This window comes from Ischnura elegans, chromosome 4 (genome assembly GCF_921293095.1).
Source record: "Ischnura elegans chromosome 4, ioIscEleg1.1, whole genome shotgun sequence".
Taxonomy (NCBI): domain Eukaryota; kingdom Metazoa; phylum Arthropoda; class Insecta; order Odonata; family Coenagrionidae; genus Ischnura; species Ischnura elegans.
In genome coordinates, this window is record NC_060249.1 from 52,591,160 (window position 1) to 52,613,671 (window position 22,512).

General features: G+C 39.8%; 1 protein-coding gene across 1 annotated transcript in view; it reads left to right on the forward strand.

Moving 5' to 3' along the window:
* The first annotated feature begins 6,985 nt into the window (after positions 1-6,985).
* LOC124158137 (homeobox protein goosecoid-like) overlaps positions 6,986-22,512 on the forward strand; it is a 111,464-nt gene continuing 95,937 nt past the window's right edge. The window contains exon 1 of the mRNA XM_046533321.1: positions 6,986-7,430. Within this exon, the coding sequence (XP_046389277.1) occupies positions 6,986-7,430 (445 nt within the window). The remainder of the gene's footprint in view (positions 7,431-22,512) is intronic.

The following is a 22,512-nucleotide window of genomic DNA, read 5'->3' on the forward strand; positions in this document are numbered from 1 at the left end:
AGTTAGGCCACTGGCTGCATGTATAACAGTTATATGGAAACTACTAAGTCGTTATTACTCTCATCATTGCAAATTATGACGCCTAGTAAAAATCACTCGCCAACCCAAAATAGTGGAAAGAAAACAATCAACCTAATAATGGCAATTCATCAATATTCTTTCAGTCACATGTAGCCTCAACACCAATACGGATCTATTAAACACGGAGTTTATTGAAAGCCTTAACCTCATGACTCTTGGGATTGGCGTATCCAGGATAAAGGGTTGCGAAGCACGCACTCGAATGAAATTAAACTGTCGTCGGTGATGGCCGCAGGGAGTGGAAGCTTCTCTCTATAAGGGAGAAATAAAAGCAAGGGAGGTGGCGGGCCGCAAGGGGGAAAGCGGACGCCTGCGGATTGCCTATTATCCGAAGGCCTCCCTCTTAAGACTCCCCTCGCGCGGATAATCGAGGAGGCAGCAGAGAGGCTCACTTCACCAGCGACCGAGTTCTCGGAGAGGGGGACCGCAGCAAGGAAGAGAAATGAAAAGGGTGTGTACGGGATAGGGTTGGTGCGGTCAAGTCGTGGCGATATTTGTCGAAATATCGCATAATATCACGATATTTAACCATATAGGCAACGAATATTACAAAAGAGGATCCTCAAGTCGGCCTCCAAATATGTTGTCATCCACCGCGCATTTAAATGGGTTTCCAAAAGTCGCCACTCGCGTCGCTGACGGACAAATTGATCCGAGTTTCACGGAGAAATAAGGTATAATTAGGGGTGTTGACCGAAATCTTATTACAAGATCAAATTCATAACTTTTCAATGCTATTCCTCGCAGTTACAAACATTACACTGCAAAATATTGGGAAAAAAGTGGATCGCATTGCACTCGTCACCGCGCCGCGGACATTTTTGTAATCCGGTTAAAATGCGACCGAAGTGGCAAAGGAAATAAGCTTTCTATGAAATGGATTTGGACCTCGACTATGCAATCCTCTTGATAAAGACATTTGGCTAATGTTCGAACATCGCTACGAAACTATCCTCGGGCCACGTCTGATATAAGGGCCACGTCACATGCGGCTCGACGGCTGACAGACCGGACCACCTCTCACTCTCTTACGATTTATTTTGTTTTTAATCTCAAATATGACAAAACTGTCAGGCCCTTGTGCCCGCTCCCCCCCCAGAAAAATCCTGGATCCGCCCCTGGCTGTAAGCCACACTGAAGAGGTCTGAGGACACCTACAGCACAGCAGGTGAAACGTCGCCATCAATATGGCAACGCGGACGGAACTCGGAAATCTGCCCTACTGCAAACCTGAACGCCGCGGAAACTAACATCACAAACATTTCGACAATACTAAATTTGCCTTGGCGACAGAATTTTCTTGCCATCTTCGGCGTCAGTAGAAACTTTCGCCACCTGGGTGATATGATTTTTGTGAACGCGACCGTACATTACGCAACATAGGAGTCCCTATGTGGTTAAATATCAAGACTCGTGCGCACCCCATCTCAACATTCGCTTTGCTGGTCGAATTTCCTTCCTCGATGAGCAACATACTCCTTTTCGACCTTACCGAAGAGAAGGCCCTCGCTCCCAACTCAGAGGGTTTGTTGTACACCGATTCGGAGACGTGGTTCAGCGGCATTGCCAACTTGACGTAACTTCGCCACTGCCCGAGTTCTCGGACCGCAGCTTGGAGGGGAAATGAAAAGGGTGTGGATGGGTTATGGTGTGGTGCATCAGAGGAGACCGAATTCCGTCTCGTTGAAAGGTGATTTCTGTTGCCACTTCGGTCGCATTTTAATCGAAATTGAAAAATGTCCGCGACGCGGTGATGAGTGCAATGCGATCCACTTGTTCCCAATATTTTGCATTGTAATGTTTGTAATTTCGAGGAGTAGCATTGAAAAGTTATGAATTTGATAGTTCACATAATAATGTAATACAATTTTGGTCCATCATAACTGGTCAACAATCCCAGGATTGGTTTGGCGCAGCTCTCCACTCAGTTCTCCTGATCAGCTAATCTTTTCACACCTACATATTTCTTCTCTTTCACATCCTTCTTTACTTGTTCCGTATACTTTGTTCTAGGTCTTCCTTTTCCGTTCTTGCCTTCCAGTTGTCCCTCGACGATTGTCTTCATCAGGCCATCATGTCTCAAGATGTGGCCTATAAGGTTGTTCCGTCTTTTTGTTAAGGTTTTCATGAGGCTTCTCCTCTCTCCTAATCTTCTTAGGACTTCCTCGTTACAATTTTGGTTAACACCCCAAATTATACCTTATTTCTCCGTAAAACACGGATCAATTTTGTCCGTCAGCGACGCGAGTTAACCCATTTAAATGGGTGGCAACACATTTAGAGGCCGACTTTAGGACCCTCTTTTCTAATATTCATGGCTACCTCCCTGAGAACATGGCCTGCCCCGCGGGCTTACCAGAGCAGAGGATCAGCGATTCAGTTTTTCTGAACCAGTAACCCTGTTCTCATCAATTAAAGAATCGTTATACCGAGGAAGTGATCTTTTGCTGAAGCACCGTGGTTCTGAGCCTTTGTTCCAGAGAATCGGTTCAATAACGGAGAAGCGGTTCAGAAACATAAGCACTTTCAGAGTAACTTCACACAATGCACCATATAAAATCCAACGTCTACCTGAAACAATAAATAATTTCTTAATTGAAATAATGTGAATTTCTTCTCCGTTAATGCGGTAGATTCAGAATCAGAAGATCAGTGCGTTAAGTTGTACTGCTTGATCTTTATCAAAAGCCAATAAAAATGTACACTTTGACATCAGTAATAAAGCAATTTGTCTCACAAAAATGCTCGATTTGTCTATCTTTAATTTGGAAAAGCTAACTAGCGTTGCTATCAGTATCTATTTTATGGAAAAAACGTCTTAATCAAATATATGAAATAAGAATTTTGGCTAAAATATTAGGATGGCCGGTAGGCCGTTACATGTTTTATATCAAAAAATTCTATTCCATATATTTGATGAAGTCGACAACCTCTAAAAAATCCCCACCACCGCTTGGAATTGCTCCTAGGCATATGGGATGGGAAGGCCTGCATCCAAGCCAGAAAACCGGACTATCCCCGCCCTAGTACAAGGGAGCATGTGCACCGAAGGTAAATCATGTATACCTCAGCCTCAGTCCTCAACACAACAAATATACAGCGATCGGGAAACCTGGGAAAAATCTCCGACGAGGTTTGTTCCCGGGCCCACTGATAGAAAAGTCAACTCTCCATCCACCTCTCCGAGGTCTGGGCGATATTAAAAACAATACTGGAACACGATAATTTATTAATATGAATAATTTTTAAAGGTTATAATAGCCCAAAAACTACTGATGGCTCTCTACATCATTGTAACAATCATCATTTATTGCTCGTTGAATAGACATTGAATTGCGGTCGAAACCTTAGCCTGTAATAGGCAGTATTTGAGTAGGTATCTCTCGAAGTATTTTTCTCCCACAAGTTTCCACATACCAACAAGTTGTGAGTCGTCTAGAGTATTCTACCAAGAAAATGAGACTAGGACTCCCAACACATACTCTGCATTGTGCAATGCCTTGCATAACGTTCCTATTAATATGAAAATGTACACGAACAGAGATAAATTGAAAGAATGTAGTGAGGAAATAAATTAGCCCAGTCATGGAAATAATCATCTTTTGGATATATAAAACTGAGCACAACAAATAAATTCATTAGACCTCATGCATTTTATAATAATGAAAAATGATAAACGTCAAAGAAAGAATAATTCCCATTTAACAGGAATCGAAAATAATAGGATACATATAAAATGAATACTGTTTTGGGATAGGGTATTAAGCTAAGTGAGAATAGCAAAAATACATATACATAAAACAATCTTGATTTCTTAGGCGAAGCAATTCAGCTGGATACAAAGCATCAAAGCTCTAGCGACCTTGATGCCTCCGTGAAAGTAACTCCTAAAAATGGGATTAAAAATACAATATTCTCTTTTTAGATCCATCCAAGGTAATAAGATACATAAACACCCCATTCTAATCTATTCTGATAAAAATATGACTTTCGGACCGCTGCGCTGCCGGAAACTCCCTTAGAGAAAAATATACGTTACATCAATAAATATACAAAATTAACTCATCTAATATATAGAAAAAAACTCGACACTATCTCAACCATATTCTTCATGACAATCATGAAATTTAGCACTACATATAAAATGTGAAACTACTGTAACCGCCAAAATATAAAATTACCCCTTCTGATGACCATCAAAACGTTTTATTTACTTAAAATAGAGACTTGATCATTTGAAATATCTCTTCAAATATTATGGCATGTTTTCATGAGACTATATAACTAAATTGAAAAGAAAATTACCCTAGGAGATCAAATGACAAATAATAACCCAGGACTCTCAGGAATAGGCGGATCTCACATTTCTTCAGAAGCCTAAGGGTCTCAAGTCCCTGTGCTCATGATCATGGAGAGAGAGCCACTTTTTGAATTTCCTTTGTTATCCTTAACCCTCGGGCAAATCTGAAAAATGGAGCCAAATTTACTTCTTGATTTGCCTTTCTATCACTCCTAACAGTGACTTAAAGGTAAGAAATATTGCCTTGTCCCCGTGAAAATGAGAAAATAAATACTTATATTGGAAGTTATTAAAACCTAAGTTTATATCTCAATTTGATATACTTTACTATCTAGCAATTTGTATAAGCTTTCTCCCGTTCAACCCAAAGGAATTACTTATTGTTAGATAAAGCTATTGGATTTTATGCAAAATGAAAAAACGCCTACATAGAGTACGGAATACATCTTTTTTAACGGTAATATATTCGCTATGGATAATTCTGTTTTCGCATCAGGAAAATAGAGGAAAATAATTGGTACTGAATTACTGGATAAGTAATTGGCAAGTTTAATATTTTAACCACTGATTTCTCTAATACCACTAGATTCAATTACATAAGGAAATAGTATCAAGTATTAAAGGAGGACAATGTCTATAGTCTCCGGCTCAACTTCGTCGAAGTTCATTCTAACAAATGAGAGGAAAAAAACTATGTATTTATCCACCAATTTATTCTCGCGGTAAAATGCAATGGTTTAAAGCCGTCGATTAAAAAAAGGAAAAGGCGCAATAATCGACGGCTTTAAAACATAGCATTGTACCGCGAGAACAAATTGGTGGATAAATACATAATTTTCCCCCTCTTTTTTTAAAATGGAGGACAAATTTTAACCGGTCACCTTCAAATGAGAAAATCTCTTTGGATAAACTTAAGTTAAACGGAACACATATTCTTTAAATGAATATACATACTGCTACGATTAGAAGTCAAGCGAGTTTAGATAGGTCATAATTATACTGCACAGTACACGTGGAGGCACACGTTATTAATACACACAAATATTCTCATGTATTTTCAGTCAGATTTTGTGATAATTTTAAAACCAATAACATCACCCAATCATCACTGTTTAACCTGCGTACATAACATACCACCTGCGATAAATAAACTTAATGCGTAAGATATTAATCATTTGGTACGCCAAAAAACAGAAATTTAAATTATGTAATATCAATATGAAAACAAAATTTCAGCATTAAAATTTAAGCCTTCAGGGCACGCGATAAGTAGTTCACCAACGTTGATGCTATAGTGACTTCAAAACTCTAGTGCTTGACACCGGAATGAGAAGAGCGGTGCCTAAATGCTGCAGACAGGTCGTGGAGAGACGAGAATAATCGCCTTACACTCGAACTCAAATACAAGATCGTTTTCCTGCCAGTCACAGTCTTTCACTTTAGCTCCCCAATTCCGCACTAAATCACTCCGAATTTCGCCTCTCCACCCCTGGGCGTGAGGTGAACCCATCCCATATCCTTGCTCGCCGAACCCTTAGCCCCCGACCCCTCCCGGACACGACCCCCAAGCCATGCAAATCACACCCTTCCCACCACGCACGCTCCACAACTTCCCCTCCAAATTGCACCCCACACCGCCTCGTGCGTTTCAAACGCAGGGTCCTCAAGCCCCACCCCTTTTGTGAAAAGCCCCGCCCATTTCCAACAATCCCCGCCCCCTTAGAATCGAGGCCCCGCCCTCCGAGCGCTGACGCGGGGGCGTGGCTACCTTCCCGCCCCCGCACGCTGAATACGACACCCTGCCGTGCCTTCCAAACGAGGCGATACCGACCTCCCTCCAGCGCTGTGCCCTCAACCACCACCGACCGCCCGCCCCCTCTGCATCGCAAGCCACCAAATTTTAGACGAACCAAGCCGTCTGGAAGGAAAGCAGGGAATGGACCCTTTCGGGAGTTGAGAGGGAGGACGGACGGACACACTGCAGGGGTACGTGCGAGATTTCGGAGTGCACCCATTCCTACCGCACAGCCCATGAGCCCAGCTAAAGAGTGCCAGTGCGTGACTTATATCGGTAACCATCCCCACTGATTTTACGGGAGAACTGCGAACCTTGAGGACGCTACCACGGTGTACACTTAAGGTTTGCACCATTTCCGCTTTTCGTAGGAATTGTTACCATAAAGGACGCCACCACGCTGCGGAAAGGAGGTACGACCGAAGAGTTACACACCTCCCTCTTCCGCACTGATTTTCGGGAAAACTACCCGCCGGAAGACGCGACCAAGCCGCAGAAGAGATGCCCCGCTGAAGACCGGCATCCTCCCCTGTGATTTTTGGGGGACGGCAACCCTTGGTAACACTACTAAGCCCCAGACTAGAGGTGATCGTCCCGGGAGCCAACCGCATTGATTTCCGCGAGAAATAGTCCCATTGAGGACGTTACCACGCAACAGAGAGGGTTTCGACTCAAGGGTTGCATATTCCCCACGGATTTCCGGTAGAAAAACCACCCTTGGAGGCACCACCACAACGCAGACTAGAAGCCCCGCTGACTGGTCTTTCTCCCCAGGCCCCCCCATCACACGGAGGGGCCCTGCCGCGAAGATGGTGGAGACGGAGTCACCTCCGCCTCCGCTGTCCTCCTCCCCGCCGCCCATCCGAACTCCCGAGGACTCGGTCCGCAATTCACCGTCGCCCCTCGCCCTGGCGGCCCACCACCACCACCACGTCCTCGCGAGGGCCCCGCCGCCGCCGCCCAAGGGCCCTCCGCCCGGGCCCTCCTCTTCCCTCCCGCCCCACTCCCTCTTCACCATCGACAGCATCCTGGCCCCGAGGCGGTGCCAGGAAGGCAGCAACCCGGTGGGCTCTACCGCGAGGGTCCTCCAGCACCAGCAGCACCCGCACCTGCAGCAGCAGCCGCACCACGCCCAGGCGCCCCCACACCACCAGCAGCACCCGTTCCACCTGGCGGCCGCGGGTCAGCTGGCTGCGGCCGCTGCAGCCGCAGCCGCCTCGCACGCCTTCCCACCGTCCTCGGCGGAGTTTCTCGGTGAGGGAATGTCGACATACTTGGGTCATATTTTAGAGCATGCATCACTCTTGCTAGACAGGTCGTGTTCTGTCTCGATATCCTTTTAAATATTACTTGTTTCAAATTAGCGCTTTATCTCAAATCATTCCGACCTAGCTTTTCAGTATAAGAGTGCCGTTAAGAAGATTTTCGACAGAAATTTTCATGCCAGTCATACATTCAACAAAGAGTAGCAGAAGTAACTCAGCTGCGTCGTTCATTGGGGACACGAAAGTTTTATTATCATGATGCTGAAACCTGGTAAAAAATGTTGTAGCAATTCTCATTAACCAAACTGAGTAATTGCAATAAACCTGAGTCGGAATAGTAAATTTATGGAAATGATTAACTATACCCATCGGAACAAGCTGTTGCGCTATTATTTTGTAATTTTCACGACATAAAACGTTAAACTCTTGACAATAATGAGCAGTGTTTCGCGCATTGAAATTCAGAGAAAATATTGAGGAAAATACATCCCTTTTGAGATACATGTAAACGTTGACAATGATCATCTCTATGTACCCCAAAAATTTACCAGTAATAGCGTACGTTTATAGCATGCAATACGCCACGAAATCAGACTGTACGAACTGTAGAACATACGCTACCTCTTTTATGTAACATTAGCAGTGACTTCATGCTCTTGGGTGTGTGTATTTTCGAGAGTATATTATGCGCACAAATTGTTTCACATAATAACATGTTTCATTAGTGTAGATCGGTGACTGAGGCCGCAATAATTATAATTCCTAAAAAATAGCATACATTGGTGATATACATAGTCTTAGTTATGTATACGCATGCAATGCCATACCTAGCAACTTTGTATTTTTTTTTCGCAACGAAATACCTTAAACCAAGTGGCAACACTACATTTTCCAATAACATCTTTGTCAGTCTCATCAAACACAAAATATATATTTCATTAATACACTTACTCGTCAAATCGCTAGCCAAGTACATTAGCAATTGGGGATGGCCAAGTTGCACATTTATATTTCGATCATAATTCTGCTCTACCATATCCTAAATCAACCAGTCGCCGGAAACACTGAAATTGCTCTCCATGAAAACAATCACAAAATTATTCCTGATGTAAATACTTCCCTTATATTGCAGCAAATATACTCCAATTTGGGTTTGCTAAAAAAGGTTGCTTCTCAATTCAAATTCTCAGTCCTGTAATTATACATCACAATAAAATATCAAGAGACCAGGAATCGAATCCCAAAAGCTTATTTATAATTAAATGCTTTGCAATATCGGGACTTTCTTAATCACTCCATATGAGTAAACGTAGTACTAAACACACCTGAGGCCGTATTCAATAAAGACTTGACCTAGATGAGCCACGACATTTCCTCAAGATTGTAGTATAACGAATATTTTCTCGGCAAGTTCCTCATCGTGATGGGAATTTTGGATGTGAGATTTTAGCGCATCAGCGTGGCGCGTTAAAAAGTGGTAAAATAAATAATATTATCCTGAAAATTGTTCTCACTTTACTTCTTTACTGACAAAGGAGGAGAATGCCTCTTCTAGAATTAAGATATTTACACTAATAAAAAGAGAAATAAACTCGAATCAATGCTAATACCCTGAGGATGCATCGCCGTAATGGATACTCCTAATAACTCACGTGTAAATATATATTGAAACAGTAAAATATGGACTGCCATACTTAGACACTTCTTCCGTAAAGTGTCTCAGATATTGTCTTTGTTTACTTCCGCATCACATTTGTCCCATCGTTAAAGAAAAGGGCGCTTGCTCGAGACAAATGAGTATTATCTTACGGAAAATACACATAGAGATAAAAATGAAAACATCAATGGTATCTCATCAACAGTAAAAAAAACAAAGAACTTCCTAATGTGTTAAGAAATTTTAAGTTACGTTTATTCAGAGAAATTCGTGCTTTAAATGAAGCTATCAGGATTATGATACATATCATTTGAATTCGTAATACCGACCTCAAATATGCATGAAATTTACCACGCTTGAATTATTCTATTTTCTCAAGTGTAGATGAAAGCCTACTGTGGGTCACTAAAAGCGTACCTGAAGCGTCTCGGCGTGTTTCAGTTGCGAACTACTCCTCGAACATATTGGAGCGAATATTACGGGGAACCCCTGGAAATAAAGAATACTAGACTAAGCACCGCAGTCTGGATTAGTTCATAAAATAATGTACATATGTATGGATGTGTCCTTATTCAAACTGAGCTAACCTAACCGTACCTACACTGCTCCTGTTTCCTGTTATTATCGTACCATCATCTAAAACAATTATTAAGTCGAATACACGCAGAGATAGAGATAGTTAAGCCCGAAGGCGAGCTTCACGTCGCATGGCTAAATTTGACAAATATTACAGAAGTGTCCTTTCATGTTCGATCGCGTATCGATACCGTGGTTACATTCTGTATTGAGGCCAAACCAAGGATTAGAATTGGCAATGGTTGTCCCCTTGGAGCCAAATATTAGGGAAGGGGCCCGGGATTTCCCTAAAAAAAGGCTGAACACATGCCTACAATTCTAGTTAAAAATACCTGCAAAGGGCACTGATAAGCATAACTTTTAAACATTAATGCTTAGTGACATTATTAATGTAGAAATTCCACAACATGATATATTCGCACAATATGCTCAGCTATTGCTTGACGTCATCAGGTGAAAAAATGCGAGGAACTTAATCAGTAGCTGCATATTTTCATTTCTTGAGGGGTTGGGTAGGATTTAGAGATATGCATTCATACTGTTTAGTTCTATACACTGATTTTCAGCGATACAGCTCAGATTACCCAAGAAGGAGCACTTTTTTCTTGAGCCCGAGATCGGGCGATAATTTTTTCCTGGATGCTGGCCCAGTTTACTTCCGCTATGGGATGTTGACATTGACGGGAATGGATACGGTCTCAATTCAATCGTAGGGGCGCTACCATTACCGAACTGAGTTCTCAATGTCGACGATAGATACATCGACCCAGGCATTTAAAGCGGCACAAGATGCATAATTTGGAGCTGACAATCCAAAAATGCCGCTGCCCCACATTAGGGGTCAAATTGCCTTAAGGCCGTTTTACACGGGGCACGGCATTGCGCAGGTAAGAGCTGCATTAATTTCTAAAATGGCGTGGAATTGCGCGAATGCATGAACGAAATTAGAACAGGGGCTATTTTGCCGTCTCGCATCTACGCATTCTCGCATGTGTTCCAGCAATTCACCGCTTTACACGACGCAATTTTGATTGCACCTTCGCACGTCCGTCAGATTGCGCAATTCAGTGTACCGTGTAAAACGGCCTTTAGAGGGGTTGTCTCAATTATCGGTCACACCGAATTTATTTTCGAGGGTATCATGGGACGACGAGGCATAACTTCTTACAAAGAATTCCGCAAAGCCTCACAGTTCCAGTACAGCCAGTTAATAATCCGTAAATTCATTTATCGAGTTACAACACTAAAAAAATTCTCATCTCAAAAATATCTCAGGGATTCATAAACCATCAAAGCTTACTCCAGTTCGGTTATCTCATATTTTATTACAGAAAGGTCTATTTTTGTTATCCCGTAAATGCTCCGTTAATACCGCACCCACAGTGATAAATGAGGTATCATTTTGAACGTTATATCACCGGATTTTGACGGAAATAACAATTTTAATCTTAAGTTCCACTTATTACCCATTTATTTGACTCAAAATTTTCGTTCTATTCTATGTGATTACTCGCTCGAGGTACATCGATTACACACATTTTATTTGATTCTAAACTTCAAAAAAGGTTTAAAAACCCGTTGAATTCATAACAAAACCAAAGAAACGTAACATGGGCAGGCAAAAATATTTTTACAGCCCGTTTTTTCGTATGCGCAGTTGTATGTAGCATTTTCTAGAGTTCGCACTTTCCGTGATATTAATGTTTCGTTAAAGAAACTCACAACCAAAAAGTTACTGAAGACAACATTGTTACTTCTAATATTGCCGAAGTTTTGTAAATTGCGTGCCATTAATCCTCAAGAGACGTCATGATTGTTCCTACTGGTACCAAACTCTCTTGCCTGTATTGTACTTTTGCATCTTTTCATTGATTCCCTCAACAGGAGTAAAAAAAATCAAATGCTCCTATCATCGTTCTCCACTCCGGAACTGAAATATTCCCGATTCTGGATTTTAGCCTAGACGAAGCACCGTATTTATACATAAGTACCGCACTATATTATTTATACAAAAAATACTCGTTTCTCCCACATGGATATCGGTGAATATTTTTTATCATAGTGATGTCATATTTTGGCACAATCTAAAAACAAACTCTAAAGAGGAATCTAAATTCATCGCGGTTTTTTCGGAGTTCATGGCATACTGGAAATTATATACACAGCACTTAGCACTCTAGTCCTTACAGCATCTAATAATGGAATACTAACCGTCGTAAAATAATCATTTAACCGCATGCCTTGGGGCTCTTACAACTGCCTAACTCACATAGCACGAAAAGGGTGGGTGACGGTACGTCGATGTTGATTAGCATTAGATTTTAATTCGGTAGTTATTGAAAAAAAATGTCATGGATAGGTAATGTAGATTACCGTATTACAGTGTAGACGAAAACCATAGAGTGAGAGGCAGTTATAGCACATGGAAATTGGTAGACCATACACCAGAAATAAAGAATACGTAAATAATTTACCTAAAAGATTCACTCAAAATGTTCAACTTTTTGTCATACATAACATGCTGAAGTCGATCGACGTAATAACAACATATTTTCCACTCAGTCATGATAAAGTTGTAATCACTGCTAAAATTTCTATTACGCTACTATATACCGAACAAACTTTTACTGAGCTTCATACGGAAAAGCTTCTATCGAAAAATTTACACCCCTCATTTATAACTAAATTTCGAGGGTTTCTGATGTTTCTCAGAAACTCTCACTAAAAAGATATTAAATTTTTTTCTTACTAAGTGCGATATTGCGCCGTGGACTTGATCGTTACGAGATATACGCATAATCATTTTTGCCTCATCTTCATCAAAACTCCTTCTTCGTGCTCGTAAGATTGTTTCCGGACGTGCTTATAAGGAAAATAATACGAGTCTTTTTCGAGAGAACAGGATCTCCCGTCCATACAAGCCCATCCCCTCCCCCAGGGCACGCGAAATATCCAATACTGATACCGTGAGTTCAAAGAGACTCGCCCGCTCTCTGTCGCCAAATTTCCTTAACTCTCATCATAATGCGTGGCCCTTTACTAGGTGATGACTACGATGATCGAGAACAACGTATAGCGTCTCCATCGTCAAGAAAGTTGTTTATTTTTTCATTTCCTTTCAAGCTGAGGGGCTCTGAGCCATTTCTCATTATCCTACCGACCTACCGGCCCCTGGCGAACTATCTACCATTCGTTCGTATCCTCCTGCACTGTTTCCCCTATCAGAAGTGGAATTAAGGAGTTAAGTTCATGACTGCGCAACTCGAAACAAATTCTTATCGCAAATATACTTTCAAAAGCATGGCCATTATTGATGACATCCATCGAGATTGTATAGAAAAACTGGGGCCCACAGTAAAAAGCAAATGAGAGAATACCTTTTCGCCCGAAAGCACCTTTAAGGAAAAGGCCACATAAAGCAGGCATCTTGTACTACTTCAAGGAATATTACTGAAATCCTAACTTCGAAAAAATCAAAAACTACAAGTTAAGTGGAAATTCTCGACCATGACAACTAATGAGACCATAAACTTTTCCAAATGACTTATATGCCTTGATTTCAGGGAAATAATACCTGGGCAAACGAAAATGCGTTTTTCGGATGAAGGCGTACTAGGAAATGAACCACTAAAACAAACTAATTTTAAAAATATTTTATGCACATTAGGCAGAATATTTCAGCAATGCCAACCACTAACCATTTACAAAAAAATTATAACAATAAACTCTACAAACTAATCTAAAAACTACATCAATAAAATTCCTACGCCGGAGGCAATAAAAGCACAAAAGAGGAGGTATGCTAGCGAATTTGTGCTTAGCTGGAATTACGGATATTTATTCTAAAAATTGAAAATCAGCGGAAACAGCGAAATTACATTTTAATGTTGTTTTAATTAAGATAAAATTTAATAGCATTCATTCTAAACAAAAGAATTAAAAAATTCTGTTTATAAGATTACCAATCGTATTAATGGACCTGATCCAACTTTCCTCGGACATCAGTCGATTGTTACAACTTCACTTGCAACATTTTTGTTCATTTTTTTTATCCTAGCCCCGTCAGTGATATTTTTTTAGGATTTTCACCAATCCCACGTGTTTATATTAAATTTGTCCAATTCCGATTTTTCAGTATTATCGCTCATTTCATTTCCGCCATAATCACTTCCATTATTATTTTTACCTAAAGCTCAGTATCGCGATCAGGCGGGGGATGGGAGATTTTTTCCCTCGGGACAACAAATTTTCAAATTACTCTCTGCTGAAATTGTAGTTCAAATATGGCAGACAGAGGTAAATAAAATATTGAATATATAACAGGAAAAACACTGTTTCTTTTTTTTTTTAATTTCTCCACGCCACGTCAAAGGGTAGTCAATAATTATAAAAATTCTTGCGATAATAGTAAAAATAACGCTTCTAGAGACGAAGCGCAACATTTATGACGTCGCTTTCTACAAGACATTTATGACGTCACTTTCTGTGGAAATTCATAGTAATAATATATGTTAAAATATTTCTTGGAGTGTACGTCAACGTATGTTACGCAAAAAAGTTATAGCCAACGTATCTATTTATTTTAAACCATCATCAGGGCTTAACTTTGTACATATTTATTGATATTACGTCACATAATGTCAATAAATATGTACAAAGTTAAGCCCTGATGATGGTTTAAAATAAACAGATACGTTGGCTAAAACTTTTTTGCATAACATACGTTGACCTACACTCCAAGAACTATTTTAACATGAATTAAACGAGGTCAAGATAAGAAAAAAAAATTATTAATAATATAGTAGCAGCCGAACTAATTTTCCGCTTTCTATTATTCACTCAACCCTTAAGGTACTTCAAAGAAATACAGCTGTTGAAAATGACGTGTAAACTTTGAAAACGGTTGGCTTAGTAAAAAAGAGTGGAAAATGACTATGGCTGCTTATATCTTATAACCACCATCTAGGTTGATGGTTCAATGCCCACTGACATTCCACCCCCTTTCCCTCAATGCAAATATGCTAACATGAAATGATGCGTTTTTTTCGATCTTTTTCCTCCCTCATTAAACATTCTGATGTACATTAAGCATTCTTATGTACATCAAAGGAAGTCGAAGCGGCATGCGGCCTTTTTTGGTCACTCTGACAATTTTTGTCTGCCGTTTGTTACTGAAACGATCGTTTTTTGTTGTATCTAACGTACTTAAATTGAATCATAGAAATACCCAACAGTTCTTGACTGTCGGGATTCCTGACTGTTACAAGGTGTGGACTAATAGCACCCACAATGACTTTGGTGCCATTAACAAGCTTCTCCGCGTTGTTGAAATTCCTCATTCCCATCGATTTTTTGACCCCCAAATGTCCCCAAAAAGTAGAGGTATAAAGTACAGAGGCATTTGGCAACACTGTAATAGATAGAAAGTTTCGTATTTCGGCAATTTTTCCAAGGGTTTCAGACGATTTTAGAGAGTGCCGATTCCATGATTTTTTGGCGTATCTCATCTCGTTCACCCCAAATATTTATACGAGTCGGTCTATCAGTGGTCGGAAATATATATACAAGTATGCAAAGGTAACTAAACCAAAGGCCTAGCTCTATAGGTGGAATGAAATGTATGGACTCGACAACTACTCTGATGTATTCTCTACCTTAAGGAAGTAGAGAATCACTCATGGCTAGGAAAGAAGTAATTACCAATAAAAAAACTATAGCATCACAGAAATCCCACGCCAGAAATAATAAAAGCACAAAACATGAGGTATACTAGCGAATTTGTGCTTATCTGGGATGATAAATACAGTTACATCAAGACAGTCTGTAACCAACATGAGGTTATGAATACGTAACAATTCCAAACAAGCTTACAGACATAATTATACCTTCTAGGTTATACTCCCTCTCCAAAGTAACAATTTTAAATTTAAAAAATTGGCTGATCAAATAAGCGCTGATGGTAACCATTCATTTCTTGGTGCTTTCATACGATATCTCCATTTAAAAACTAATCACAATTCACTCAACCAACCAATTACAATGGAGGGGGAACTTGAATTTTTTTCACTTGCCTTCCTCGCAGACACAAAGGATCGGTGTCAAAAGACGACTCCTACGGGCTCTCACGAATGGCTTCGCACTGAAAGGCGAGGTCAAAATAGCACGGATGGTTGACAAAGGCGGAAGAATTCGAAATTTTTTTCCTCCCTCTGAGCAGGAGAATGTGATGCCACGTGTAAGTGTCATAGGGTCCCTGCCGGGTAAGCTGCACAACGTTGAAGTTTCAGATGAATATACAGCATTAGGTTATAGCCGTTCCCCACTAAAAGTTGAACGACTCTCTTTCTTCTGATTAGTAGGAAACGACTTCAAATTACTTAATACGAAAGTGTTTTACACTATTCACAAATAAAAAAAATCTTGCACGGTTTCTCTTATAGCCGGTTTTATAATTTATGGTTAGCGCTAACCATTAGATGATATAGCCTTCAACTTTACCTGGCGGTGGATGAAATTTCTGGTTAGCTTGAAGTCTGATCTAACATAGAAGCTAGAAACTAGCTTTCGTACAGAAAAATATCTCTCATTTTATCAATTCCATCGGATCTTACATAGAAGCTAGAAACTAGTTTCTATGTTAGATCCGATGGAAATGATAAAATGAGAGATATTTTTCTGTAAGAATAGGCATAAAAAATTTTTTCTCACCCAAACAGGAAAGAACTTTAAGAAATGCCAAGTGAGACTCAGAAGTGACTTTTTCCAACGAGCACTTACTTTTGCTCTCTCATTTTTTTGAAGTCTGGTGTCCTAACTGCCACATGCATAATGGGGCGGCTTGAAGGGCAGTATATAGATATAGGCATTGATATCATTGAAATAAAAACTCGCCTGAAATAAAATAAAATCTGAATGAATAAAATGTTTTTTTTTAAACAATGCTAGGGTCACCTAAACAGAGAAGAGCCTAGAACGGCATCAATTCAGTCCAAAACGCGTGCCATTAATTAATGTCCTCACATTCCACGACCCATTAGGACGTACCTATTTCTTTTTTTTTACTGCTCCCAGTACAAGGGAGACAAAATCTAGCGCGTGATTTCACAGCCACTCGACAGCACCGGGCCAAGGATGGGCAGTCGTCGACGCCGATGAAACCCAAACTGACCCCAGATTCCCGCGAAAGAGCAATCATCGCGGTGCGAGATGCAGACGAAGCCAATCAAGCGACAAAAGCCCTCGCAATACGATGTCCGCAATTACGCGGGACCCGTTGAGGACACGAAACTTCCGCCGCGACGGTAACTGCACGGAAATGCTGGGCAAGGCGGTCGTTGCTAATTAACCCTTAACCAGCGACGTGCAATTCTTGTTACACTACCAGTGACGTGCCGTCTGGGAGACCGCAATAAATCAAAATTCATAAAATATTGCTACGCCATTTTTTTTGTTTTTTTTTTTATTTTTCTTTGAATGCTTAACTATTTTAAAACTTATATTAAATTTTTTACACTCCCAATACGAACCAATTTGTCATAAAAATTGTGATTTGAAGCAGGATCAAAAAACTGATGCCAAAAACACTTGAGTTATAATTATTGTATTTATGTATCAATATTTTGCCAGATTCAAAAAAGGCCTTAAATGTTAAAGTTGGAAGGCTAAGTAGTTAGTAGCCATGAAATTTATCCCGCTTATTCCTTTTCTTGATGCATTCTTAGTAAGTGACGTGCGGTCTCACAGACCGCTAATCGAGTTCAATTGCAAATTTACAGAAATTAATAAAAGGAACGTTAAATTTTAAGAGTGGGATGTCCTTGTTATGCAAAAATATGAAGCTAACGAGAATTATAGATATTTTGAAATCTTAATTTTGAAAATATTCATAATTTTAGAAACGCAGCGGTCTCTCAGACCGCACGTCACCGGTTAAGGGTTAAATCGTCGGAATGATGCGCCACGGTTCAGGATGCACCACGGTAATTTTTCAAAGCGATAAGGTGAAAATCATATTAGAAAACTACTTTATTCCCAGATCCGAAAGAAACTGTACATAAAGACAGATATTTAGCCGAACTGATAGGTATGGGAAGTCGTTGTTTCTATCCGATATTTCCATTTCATTAACTTCTCCTTGGTTCACGTTATTTCCTTTGTTTTACCCTGACTTAGGAGTCAATTTTCCCCAAATGTGCTGCCCAAATGTATTTTCCGCCAGCTCAAGTTTGTGACTACATAATGCTGTGCATAGCCGGTGTATAAGGAAATTTGGAAATCCAAAAGCGGCGATAAAAGACGAGGATAGGGAATAAAACCGATGAGGAGCCTAAAAAGATAGACAAAAATATTAAGATTTGAATAGCCACAGCATATAAAAAATCATAGAAAGAAAAATCATTCGCGACGACACAAGACCCTCCAATTCTATAGCCAACGTTCGCCGGAAAATGGCAAATGCCAAAACTCAACGAGTACAAAGGTGAAAATTGTTTTTGTGATTGATTTTTTTATTCCTCACTCTCACTGGACTTCTTCGATTAATCCGGCAATTATGTTCGGACTCCACGCTTAAAAATTGATCACCACACATAAAATTCATGAGAAATAGCTTCTATTCTTACTTCCATTCATTATAGCTTCTAGAAGGAAGTAGAATATTATTAGCATTAGAGTGTACCAAGACACATTTTCTGCGTTCACCAAACAAATTTTTACTTCGCTATTCATCAATTCAGCTTGGTTACTCGAAAATAATCATACCGTTGTGCATGCTGCATGTATTACGCTAAAAGTTCTGAAATTCAATAAACGTCACGGTTGAAGTTAAGTCCGCAAAAATTTGGTCTCTGCAGCATGCACAAATGGCTAAAAATTACAAAAAAAAGCTCTAGGCACAGACATTTCATCAAAAATGATTCGGCCCAAAGAAAATATAAACGATAAATACACCGTAAAATTATGAAAACTCTGACTTAGCGATATGATTTGAATAACAAGGTTTCATTTTTGTGGAAACTAATTATATTTCCATGATTATTTAATAAATCAAGCATCGCATAAAATTACCAATCCATTTAAAATGCGACAATTATTACGTAAAAAGGACATTTTTAATTACGCTCTTGCAAACTTGATTGAACAGAGGTGCACCGATGTTGGCAATGAGGATTCGTTCACGCGGAGAACAATTCAATTAGCCGCATGAATTTTTAAAGTCACTAAATTATTCCGCATTTAAAAGACCGCCCGATTATACGGTGCAGTCGGCAACATTAACGGATAATGATTTTTTCGGACGACGGTGAATACATTGGCGGGGAGGTTCCGACGAGAGATAATAATAAATAAAAGGACGGAAAAATGCAATGCACTGCGGTCACGTTTAGGAATTTTATCGCGATAAAACAAACGAGAGGGGTGGGAATGCATTTTTTTTAAACGCGAGCGCGCATGTGATTACGAAAACATAAAATATGTAAAAAAAAAGTGACGGAACGGTTTTTTTTTTCACACGCCGGTGCGCACTCGTACATGAGCGCTCAAATAGAAGAGGTAGGAGGACTCAAAAACCTCATCCCAAGGGAATTGCTAGCTAATGAATATCTCATCATACACGACGCAGCAACTTCATACGCTCTATCGGATTCATCATGACCAATTTTTGATTGAAATTAAAAGAAGCATTTTTTAAATCATACATACTCCGCGTGCATAATTGGAACGAAATAAATAATTATTCCCAAACACGCAATCTACTTCACAGCGGTATCTGCGCCTCAGCACGTACTACAACTACCAGAAATCTTAGCGATACGATGGGAGTTAGACTCATTAGTTTCTAATTTCGGTAACCTCCGATCCGAACTTCTAACACAGAAAAGATTTATCAGCTATAACTTCAGCGATTTATATCTGACAGCTACAAGAATACTTCTTTCCAACCACTTAGTCGGTAGGCTTTTAATTTTTCCATCATCATCACTGGTCAAAAATCCTAGGATCGGTTTGACGTAGCTATCCACTAAATTCTCCTGTCACCTAATCTGTTCATTCCTACGTATTTCTTCTCTTTTATTTCGTTCTTTACCTGCTCCATGTATTTCATTCGAGGTTTTTCTAGTTCATTATTGCCATCTATAAGTCCCATCATATGGCCGATTTGGTGGTTTCGCCCTCTTATCAAAGTTTTCGCTAGACTTCTCTTCTCCCCCACTCTTCTTAGTACTTCCTCATTACTTACTCGTTCGATCCAACTTAATCCTCATTATTCTTCTGTAGCACAACATTTCGAAAGCCCCTAATTTATCCGCAGCTGTTATTGTCCACGTTTCTCTTTCGTAGAGAAACATAATCCAGATGTAGGTTATGAAAAATTGCTTCCCTATTTTTACGCTTAAAAATATCCCGCTGTTGGTAGATCTATTTTTCTCGTGGAATTCTCTCTTCGCCAGGGCTATTCTACTCACTCTTTCCACCTTGCTTCTTCCATCGATAGTTATTCGGCTATTATTAAATTTTCCCACGGTTGAAATAGTCCGTTTTATCATACGTAAGGCACATTCAGATACAATAAGACCCGCTGTCGCTTTCATTATCCGAAACGACACACGAAGATTACGCCAAATGATATGCCGGCTAACCCCTTATCCTTAAATTGTTCTCCTATTTTGGCCCAAAATAGCCATTCCAAAACTAATATTACTACCAACTGGAAATTCCGCACGTTACCTTGATCACAGAAATCGACAATAATCATCCAATCAATTAGCTTTAGGTAGTCATTACCAACGTATAGTTATCGCTTCCTAACCTTACATTCTTTCATGAAAAGGTGCCTTCCAGCAAAAGTGAATGCAAGCATCATGATCAGAGATCAAATGGACTCGTAAACAAGAGGCTTGACGCAATTCTGAGAGAAAATTAAGAAAATAATTTAGTCAAGTTTACACACTAAAATTATCGATCTTGACCAGAAATACTATTGATTTTGTCAAGAATACTAATTCGACGCTCTCCATTTGGCCATACCGTATATTGAATGTAACAATTTACATGTCCCAGTTACGAGAGCAAGACAGCCGAGACATGGAAAAGATAGAAGACTGGATAGAGGTATTTAGAAAGGACGGAAGGCTAGACGGGTAGGCGGGACAGCCTGCAGGATGAAATGTAGCGGATTGAAAAGGAAAATATAACGTACGTAGAGGCAGATTCAAGGCGACTTGTCATTCACTTTGTTCTCGGCTTTTCCATTTCCAACTCTCAAAGCGCTCCACGGGGGGAAGAAAGGACTTATTATAATTCGGCAAAAGAAATTACCTGGAAAATTAGAGTGGCTCTAGAGGCATGAGGGCATAGGCTCTCCGTCTTTTTAATTTGGGAGTAAAATTGTCCTCCTTTGAGGGGGCAATGAGGCCTTTTAGAACCGGTATTTACTCCGTAGGCTGTAGCAAGTACCGATAACATTAGACTGTCCTGATGGAGTGAAGGTTTAGAGTAGGATACTGAAAATATGGCCAAGAAATAAGGGTTGAGGTTAAAGAAACTCCTCCCAACAGGCTTACAAGAAACTGCCAAGAGGAAAAATGTGTGTTTTATCGACCACTTGCGCAGCAAACTCGGAATAATCAAGTACATACTGCCCAGCTCTACCCCCACGTGAATCTCAATCATTCTCAACTGAAAATATTCGCCCAATTTACTGGATTGATGATGAATGGCTCATGTAAGCCATTAATAAGCTTTGACAATAGCTCGAATTTTAAAGCAACGCCGAAATTGCTATAAGTACTGAGTGTAATGCGCCAGTTTAAATGACATGAGCGTTATCTAGGCCGTAAGGATAAAATGCTCGGAAAGACAAAAGAAAAGTGTTAACGCAGTCAAGAGGGATTAATATTGATGAATAATCGAGGAAAACGGAAAAAATATCTTACAAATTCAACGACTATGAGAATACCAAATACGCTACCGCGGAAAGGAATTCGCCATTGCTCGGGAAGGTGATAAAAAATTCATGCCATCTCTGAGCGAGGTTCAACGCTGTAAGCGATTCATAAATACTGATTTTCCGACACAGTTAGAAAATTGCTGGTTGGGGTACGGGTCCGCGGTCGTGTTTTAGGTCCTTTCCCGGTAATAGTAATTTAGCGGATAATTCATTTTGGTGCACATCATTTTGGGAATCCAAATCACACATAATTGAAATGAGATGCGTTTTGAGAATTGAATTCACGCGATAAGCGAACGTATACGACCGCTTGTGAAGTATAAAAGAGATGATGCTTAATCATCTTGAACAGAATTTCGCTTCGTTAATTACAATGAAAATCCATCAATTCAGTATGATTGCTTTTGATGAAAATAAAGGGAGAGTCATGAGGGGCGTCAAAGAGATACGATTTTTCCGCGAACGCTTGACATTACATCAACTGGTATCCAATCCTTACCCAATGAAATCATATTCCCAACGATAAGAAATTAAATAAATGTTTAAAGCATATTTCACATTAATTAAAGAAAACTTACTTGATTACTCCTCCATCAACAGTTTAATCAATTGAATACAACTCTACATAACTAAGAAGTCAGCTGCAGAAGAACTTTTGTTCATTTATAAGTAATTTTCCCATTGTTTGAAATATGACTTCGAGGAAAATACTAGGAAACATGTATCTCACTGAAGCATCAGAGGTTATAATTTTAAATGAAAATAAGAAAAGCTTCTCATGAAACAATCATAAGAGGAAGTTTGAGGAAGCAATGACACTGGCCTAATAGAGTTGAATGATATAAAATTCAAACAGGATTGACTTGATTAGACACGAGATTAGACGGA